This window comes from Porites lutea, chromosome 6, assembly GCF_958299795.1.
Source record: "Porites lutea chromosome 6, jaPorLute2.1, whole genome shotgun sequence".
Taxonomy (NCBI): domain Eukaryota; kingdom Metazoa; phylum Cnidaria; class Anthozoa; order Scleractinia; family Poritidae; genus Porites; species Porites lutea.
The window spans coordinates 27,428,188-27,437,090 of NC_133206.1; the positions used below are offsets into that span (position 1 = coordinate 27,428,188).

The 8,903-nt window shown below is 41.5% G+C and overlaps 1 protein-coding gene across 1 annotated transcript; it reads right to left on the reverse strand.

Annotated features, from left to right (window-relative positions):
- On the reverse strand, window positions 1–5,622 carry LOC140941471 (uncharacterized). The gene is made up of 3 exons (XM_073390466.1): window positions 4,474–5,622; window positions 1,244–1,763; window positions 1–428 (listed from the first exon to the last, which is right to left on the reverse strand). The coding sequence occupies exons 1-3, from the start codon at window positions 5,508–5,510 to the stop codon at window positions 126–128; spliced, it is 1,860 nt and encodes a 619-aa protein (XP_073246567.1). The 5' UTR covers window positions 5,511–5,622; the 3' UTR covers window positions 1–125.
- Between the last annotated feature and the right edge of the window lie 3,281 nt (window positions 5,623–8,903).

Genomic DNA, 8,903 nt, shown 5'->3' on the forward strand with positions numbered 1-8,903 from the left:
GAGTCGATATATTTGCAAAGCTGCATTAGCCATAAATCGGCATGGCTAATAATCTGAAAAATCTTTTTGGTACTCTTAGTACAAAATCAACAAAAACAGCCAAAACAAATACAAAAAGAGGCCATCTAACGTTTTTGCCACATTCCATCTTTCGTGTGATGGTAATGATAAATCCATGGCGCCCGCTTGCGTTCTATTTCCAGTCCACCCTTAACTGCGCCGTCAATTATATCCCAGTCCTCCCCGCCCCACGTGACTTTGTAAAAGAAACCTTGTGAAAATCCTCCGAAGGTTTCCCAGTCCCGTTTGTACATTGCTATCGTGCCATAACTATAGTGATACCAGACTCCTCTGGGCATATTGCTACTGCCACCACAATGCAAGAAGACGATTTGAGGAGCGTAAACTGTCTTTCCTTTGGAACAGTGCTGAAATGAAATAGAAGTCAATTAATGTGCGAAAGCGAACAACAATGGGTAGTGGGGGAATATCAAATGTTTCCAGATTTCGAATTTCTAAAGGCGTTTTTGGTCTTTAATGAAAACGAGGCTTTTGAGAACAACAGGAACGGGTATTCTCGATCCTCGTGCTTACGTTTCTGACTCGGCAGCGCTTATGCACAGAAAAGCTCTGGGGTCGAGATTGCAGGAGGGAGAAGATGTCTCTGTTGTTTTTTCAATTTCGTTTATTGACCCACTCAGTTGACGTCATTAGGCCACAAGATCATTTAGAGAAACCAAAGCAAATTGCGCATTCTCTATTGAATTCATTGGTCTGACTTCCATTCATTTTCTATTGTATTCTATTCGGAAATTTCGTTTCCAAATTACACAGCATAGGTGCGCACGGGGCCCAATAATAGGGAGTTTTTTGCCTAGTCCGTCCCTAGGCCTCATTGTTCCGTGCGAAAATGTTAGGCGTTTCCTGCCCGTTCGCCTCGGATACGTCACCGAAACGATTTGACCAATAGGGACTGGGAAAACGCTGTACGGGGCCGTAGGCAAGGGAGTTTTAAGCAACGACGTTTTTGGGCGACGAACGTCAACCGGAAGTGAGTCATTACCCTTTAAATATGCCTTGATGCTACCAAATTTGTATTGCTAAATGTCTTTACTCTGATACAGACAATCTGCTAGAAAATTTGTTCGAAATCACGGCCCAAAATTGCAAAAATTCCACTTCCCGTTGACGCGCGTCGCTCAAAAACGTCGTTGCTTAACCTCCCTATTGACAGAGAGCTTACCTTACGTATGTCATTTATGGTCTGACTTCCAATATCAAGATGAAGATCGATGGTAACAACAATAGCGTCCGAATTATTAATAGATTTTATAGCTTCACTGAAAGAGGTTGTGCGCGAATAGCGTCCAGGCTTTATGATAAAATGGTAATTCTTTAAAGTGCTTCTTTGGAAAGCCTGTTCAATGTCAATATCAGGGCTTCCAAAGTCATAAATAACCACGTGTAAATGGTCATCTTTTGTTTCTTGCACGATCTTTTCAACGTTCTTTATAAAATGATGAACCCATCGACCCAGGTTCTTTGCTGTAAGTATTAAGAAGACATCCGCTTTCTTGTCCCACTGCAGACCACTTGGGTAACATAAAGAAGCGTCTTTTCCATTCGGTAGAAATACATATTCCGCCAAAAAATAGATTTTTCCATCAGTGAGGTCCTGAACAACAAGTTCAAGGAGATATCTCTTCCCTTTCTGAGGGTCAGCTTTCATTTCAACGTGCTTAATGGATCTGAATTTGTATTTCCTGCAGTTTAAAAGAAGCATTTTAGTCCTGATCAATATCGTCCGATCAGAAACCTATCAATCTGGTCAAGATTTAGACAGGATCACAAAATCAGTCCAGTTTGTTTTAAAACGAAACAGACTGGAGAATAAGATTCCATTAACGCGCGCAAGGTATCCTGGGAATGGGCACAGAAAACGCGGGCCAGGAGCCCATAAGTGTGGGCTCCTGTGCTCGCTTATTAGCTAAAGGTTACTGTCGCGCAATTTTCACGTGCGTAAATCAGAGGTTCGTGTGTTAAAGGCCACGCATAAACTTAAAAGTTGAGCGAGGTTTAACTTCACGTTTATACCCTATTTCCCGAAAATTCGAATTGAAGGCTCGCTCAAACTCTCAACAAGTCGTTGTCGAAATTCCAAAACAATTTCACAGCTGATGAATTTTTAAGGACTTTCTAGTTACTTCTAGGCTCGGACCACTGCTCCAACGGTTTCTCTGAATTTTATTTGGCATACAAGAACTTTCGGTCGAGGAACAAATTAGTTTTGCGAGCTTGTAGGGAAGCTGACGAGAGAGTACAGTTTGCAGGTCATGATAGAATTTTGATACGCAGTGTTGGCACAAAAAGATACATATATATTCACAAAAGAACATTACCTAAAAATAAAAATCCGATATGCATGTTGCGCGTTTTACCAGTCCAAGACAAACTTCTTTTGTAGCAACCGTATTAAAAACCGTGCCTGACGTGACTTCCCGAGTTCAATTTATCCAATTAGATGACAGTATCCACGCAACTTGGAACAACCTGATTTGTTGCAAGAAGGGCATGAACGTGGGTCTGGTAAAACGAGCAACATGGCTTTTTCTTTGCTGAAGTTACGGTAAAACGGGGAACAAAAACGTGCAACTCAGACTTACTTTGCAACATCACTGAAAGACGAATTGAAGGGGACGTTGCACGTTTTACCTATTCACGAATTAACATAAACCTTTCTTGAAACAAATTAAGTTTTTGCACGTTGCTAAAGGTTGTTGCGAAAAATAGAACTATTCCTTTTAGTCTCTGCAGCTTGCAGCAACCTGATTTGTGTTTAATTTGTGGGACGTTAAACGTACAACATCGCTTTTCAACTCGTTCTGCACTTGAGTAATGTTGCAAAACAAGTTGCTCATTTTTCTTGCCCTTTTTCCGTAGCTTTTCGTCACTTGTTTCGAAACAAGTTTGCCCTTGGCCGGTAAAATTGAGGTAGATTAAGCAGTGCCATAAAAGAAGCAATCTTTTGAAAAACGCTATTAGTTTATCTCGAAACCTTTCGACAAGTTGCTAAAATAGATCACACGCAAGGGCAAATACAATGCTCGAATACTTGCACGACCTTGCACGCTCTTTCCCTGCCAGAACTTTTTTCCTTCTTCTTACCTTCTTAGTTCGCGACAATTCCTTAGTTTTTTCAGTGCACTTTGATAAAAGAACTGTTCTTCAAACATGTCGCTTTCTTCTGGTTCTTACATGCTTTCACGGGCCACGCTTCCAGGGTTAACAGGCAATTGCTATTGTTGTGTTTCATTCACACTCGTCACTAATGTTATATTTCAATGCAGCTGTTTCCAGCGTGAAATCTAACAGATCTTAAAGTCGAAAGTGGATGCTCCCGTTCTCTAGAATGTTTACCTTTTGTTTGATTAATAACAGACAATGCAAACATCATAGAACAGTAACATCTCTTACGAAAATTCTTTCATTCAAATACTTTCTTGAGTCCTCTCTTCTAAAGCAAGTAAAGCGACTACACTTGCGTTTTCGCTGTAGAGTGCTTCCCATCGCCGCGCCAAATCGCTTGAATCCATTACATTCTTTGTGAAAAGATCTCGGGAAAGTTAAGGTAGTTCCAGCTAGAGTAAAATCTCCTTTTTGGTGGTGCTCAGGCACTCAACAACTCGAAGCAAACCATATCGATCGACTCAATCGCTAAGACGCGCAGTCAGAACAAAACTCTTGAGGCCTCACTAGCTTCACTTTCGCGCACCTAGACCCGGGCCGGCCGAGAGGTCAGCCATATTTGCATTCCGTGTATTTGATAACGAAAAGAAATTCCTGCGGCTCAAACATTCCACACCTTCCCCCCTCCCCCCCCCCCCATAACTTTTCTAATGGCCCGTCCCTAAACTCTTAGAAGTGGTAATTAAAGCTGTTTCGTAGTATTGCATATCAACGACCTTTGGTCATTGGACACGAATTAAAATAAGATTTCGTGCAGTCATGACTGTAAACATGTATTACTTGTGTCACCCATTGCTATTTCAATGATATGTACATGTATCTCTGCCGGTGAATACAGCCGTCGAAACTGCATCAACCCTACCCTATGCTCAAGAAACCATAACAGCTCAGCTGCGAAGCCAGTTTTGTTTTCCTGATCGCTTGGTTATTCTTAATGAAGATAGGATGTTTTCAAACGATTATGTAAAAATATTTTGCAGAAATACTAGAAAATTTTCTGATTGCCGGGCATTTAGTTTTTTAAGACCCCTCCCGGCTGCAGGGCACATAGCCACAGCGCCGGATAATTCTGTGGCATACAGCGCAGCTGATGTGCTTTGAGTGCAGTATAGAGCTGTATGTCATAAGGTGGATCTAGTTCCAAGGTACTACCTATGAGTATCTTACATGCAAAATCGTCTCGTTATATTGACTATATACACACTCCCTATGAAGCAAACGACTTACCCTGCGTAACTTGTCTCGAGTGAAGCAACGTATTTGGCAACTACTGACCGTGCTTCTCGTCCTCCTAAAGGATTTTCAGCCATAAATGCGGGTCCTGGCGCTGGATTCCTAGCTATTCCATCGACATTTGAATACGGAAAGCTGTAGGTTTTGTGAGCGTGTCTATAAACTCCATGGTACTGTCCAAAGCCAACTAAGTTTGCTGGATCAAGAAGATAACTGGGTTTATATTCACAAAAGTCTAACGCCTTGCTTACTGCTGCGCTTTCTAAGTAGCTGGTTGTCTCTGACTTCATATGTTTATTAGCATATTTAAGGCGTAGTGGTGCACAAGCAAGAACGTCCGGCAAATCGTCGTCGTAAACTTTCATTTGAGCTTTATCACTGTCATTATTGTAGGGAGCCAAATACTGCCCATCGATAACTTCAAAGGCATTTTTATCCGGTCTCTTCCATGAAAGCTGAATTTGAACACCGTCGTTATTCTCTGAGCCACTTGCGTATAATATGTCTATGTAATATGTAGAATGGGCGGCCAACTTCACACCGAGCTTAGAAGATTCTTGAGGTTTTGTTGGATAATGAGCGACTTTCGCTCCCTCTTTCCAATTAATGCTTTTACTCAGCCAAACCTCGACAACTCCATTTGACGTAACGGTGAAAAGGTATTCACCAGTCACATTCGGCCGAAGAAATCCCAGTAATCGAATGCCATCAACATCTTTTACAGATGAAGTGATGTTGACGTTTTTTACGATGCTTCGCGAATCTGGTGCATTCGGAAAAACTGGGAAATTGCAAAGTTGTTCGAGACTTTTCTGACAATTCTTTGTCCATACATGTTGATTCAAACCTTTGAGGAAGTGAACAACCTTCGCCTTTGTTGTTGGTTCGTTTTCCATATGAACTTCTTCTGTCTGTATAAGGGCCACCTCAGTAGGCTGGATCGATGATCGCCCTCGACCAGAAATAGAATAAACAGCCAATACAATATACAGAGAGACGACACCAGCAGCTACCACAAGTAATCTCTTCATGGCGAGAAATTTCCGACAGACAGCGGAATGGTGTGAGGGCTCATGTAATTTTTCTTCCGTTTTGATAAAATAAGTGAAAAATTGTAGTTTCTAATGATTAAGCTGTGAAAACTAGACTCACCGAAAGGCGAATTGAACGGGCTGCGATAGCGATTTTTTTCTGAGGGGAGGCACAGGCTACTATAAAACCCATCAATACACGTGGTAGAGTAGCCTGCGAGCAGCCTCACTGCACTTGCGCGAACTCGGGGAAAATTATTTTGGCGGCCGAGCCGCCATCCAGCGAGGAAAAGTAAGGCTGTACGCGTGCTATTGATTGTAGAGTAAAATTACCCCCCTTTCAAAGTGTCAAGATACTATCCAATTGGAACAAAGCAAATGCAAACAAACTGACAGGAAGTTGTACTTGTAGATGTCATGCTAAACTGCATCAGAGGTCAAATCCGGTCAGAGACAAATTCCAAAGAAATCAATTGCGTGAAGCAGACCACTTTTTTTTCGGCAAGCGGCAGAAATAACATTTCCATAGCACTATCTACCTGCTATAAACAGGCGGCAACAAACCTCATGGCCTCTCAGTGTGTGACAAGTGAAAACAAAGGCTACGGAATTTGCTTTAAGATATTACGAGCCGCAAGGTCGATTTTCGTGCACGCACCAGGGATCCTTAATTTCCATGGAGATACCCACAAACTGGACTCAAGTAACTACAAGGCGTTAGTCTTGACACATTTCCTTGCGCACCTCAGGTGTGCACATTAATCGCTTTCTGTCAGTTCATCTGTCAATAAACTCATTTTAGGACAGGACACAAATTTGGTCAAATATCAGAGCTTGTCTTCTGCGCGCCGAATTTATACCATCGGAGCGAGGTATTTTAACTCAGCTATGGTTCTCGTCAAAATCACTTAATGAAAATACTTGAATTCATGGTTGGTGTTAAAAAAGGGTCTTGGTGCAAGTCTTGGAAAAAAAAGAAATATTTTTTTCATTTCTTAAGCGAAGGGCAAAATCTAGCGCTTTATGAAGGTCGAATTCGAACCCTCCAAAGTAATAATTATTCGGTACGTTACCTGGTAAGTTACATATTGTCGCCGAAATGGTTTCAAAAGTTCAACGTGAAGAGTTCTGGATGTTATTTCGCATTATGTCCGAAGGACAGAAACTGTGTTCGCCGATATAAGGTAAGAGAGACCCTTATTATTTAAAAGGTAGAGGAGCAGCTTGTTATGGCTCTCGCATGCGGAGTTCGAGCACATCGGTGAAGCCGGTTTGACGACACTGAGGAAAACTGAGGAAAATATTTACTTGCCTTTGGTATTGTGTATATCCTCGATCACTATACAATAACGCACAAATATTATAATTCAAAGGGCGTTTACAACACGCGCCAAAAGAGCCGTGATCCCGCCAAAATGCTCGAACCATCTAACAGAGTGTAAAAAGGGGCCTGGTAGGCAACACACGACTTTTACCTCGTGCCAAAATGCTGCTTGTTCCAAAAATTGTTTTCTCTGGTGGGTATATTATATTCTGGGTTCTACTCTTTGAATGAGTAAATGTGAATTTTGCCGCTTGTTTCATACTGAGAGGTCATGACACGCATATTGATTTTCTGCGGTTATTGTTTCTGGTCGGCATGATTTACCCTCTGATGCAAGAGCACTTTCTTCGACCTCTTTTGAAACGTAAATCTCTTCCTTTGCGGCTAAAGAAGAGTTTTAGGTTGTTTAGTCTTCTCCAAAGGTGTCTCCTGGATCTGAATAGCTAAAGGCGATACTCTTTTGTCCGTGAATGTGATGGTTTCCTTCAATTTATGTCACGCTGGGCCCAGCTCGTTTAGTATTTTCTGCACGATGTTAAATTTTCACCGAAAGTGATTTACAGATCCAAATTTCGAGGAATGGATTATAGGAACGCATTTTGTGAAGAGAGATTTTTTAAGTAAAAAGAACTCGGATCCTTAAATCGATCGTGTTTTAGCTAGCCAATTGCAATTTTCATATCCTGTGTTAGTTCGGATAATTCAGTAGGTTATTCTCTCCTCTCCCTCTTAGCTTACAGGCGGCGCGTCCAAGTTTAAGAGGTGAAGAGAGATTTTTTTTCAAGGGTAAAAAAACTCGTAGCTTGAATCGATCATGTTTTACTATCTAGCCAATTGCAGTTTTCATGAGCTATGTTAGTTTGGATAATTCAGTAAATTTTTCTCTCCTCTCCCTCTTAGCTTACAGGCGGCACGCCCAAGTTTAAGAGGTGAAGAGAGATTTTTTAAGGTAAAAAACTCGTAGATTGAATCGTCATGTTTTAGCTAGCTAGCCAATTGCAGTTTTCATGCGCTGTGTTAGTTTAGATAATTCAGTAAATTTTTCTCTCCTCTCCCTCTTAGCTTACAGGCGGCGCGCCCAAGTTTAAGAGGTGAAGAGAGATTTTTTTCAAGCGCAAAAAGCTCGTAGCCTGAATAGACCATGTTTTACTAGCTAGCCAATTGCAGTTTTCATACGCTGTGTTAGTTTGGTTACTCTCTCCTTTCCCTCTTGGCTTCCAGGCGGCACACCCAAGTTTAAGAGGTGAAGAGAGATTTATTTAAATTGAAACACTCGTAGCTTGAGTCGATCATGTTTTACTAGCTAGCCTATTGCAGTTTTTATACGCTGTGTTAGTTCGGATAATTCAGTAGGTTATTCTCTCCTCTCCCTCTTAGCTTACAGGCGGCGCGCCCAAGTTTAAGAGGTGAAGAGAGATTTTTTTCAAGGGTAAAAAACTCGTAGCTTGAATCGATCATGTTTTACTACCTAGCCAATTGCAGTTTTCATGCGCTATGTTAGTTTGGATAATTCAGTGGATTATTCTCTCCTCTCCCTCTTGGCTTACAGGCGGCGCGCCCAAGTTTAAGAGGTGAAGAGAGATTTTTTTCAAGGGTAAAAAACTCGTAGCTTGAATCGATCATGTTTTACTATCTAGCCAATTGCAGTTTTCATATCCTGTGTTAGTCTGGATAATTCAGTAAATTTTTCTCTCCTCTCCCTCTTAGCTTACAGGCGGCACGCCCAAGTTTAAGAGGTGAAAAGAGATTTTTTAAGGTAAAAAACTCGTAGATTGAATCGTCATGTTTTAGCTAGCTAGCCAATTGCAGTTTTCATGCGCTGTGTTAGTTTAGATAATTCAGTAAATTTTTCTCTCCTCTCCCTCTTGGCTTACAGGCGGCACGCCCAAGTTTAAGAGGTGAAGAGAGATTTTTTAAGTTAAAAAACTCGTAGATTGAATCGTCATGTTTTAGCTAGCTAGCCTATTGCAGTTTTTATACGCTGTGTTAGTTCGGATAATTCAGTAGGTTATTCTCTCCTCTCCCTCTTAGCTTACAGGCGGCGCGCCCAAGTTTAAGAGGTGAAGAGA

Excerpts from the sequence above, each read along its gene's own strand:
- LOC140941471 (XM_073390466.1), bottom strand. The coding sequence starts at position 5,510 with ATGAAGAGATTACTTGTGGTAGCTGCTGGTGTCGTCTCTCTGTATATT. Across the intron at positions 1,764-4,473 it reads CTCGAGACAAGTTACGCAGG|GAAATACAAATTCAGATCCA; the intron begins GTAAGTCGTTTG and ends TTTAAACTGCAG. Across the intron at positions 429-1,243 it reads CCATAAATGACATACGTAAG|CACTGTTCCAAAGGAAAGAC; the intron begins GTAAGCTCTCTG and ends ATTTCATTTCAG.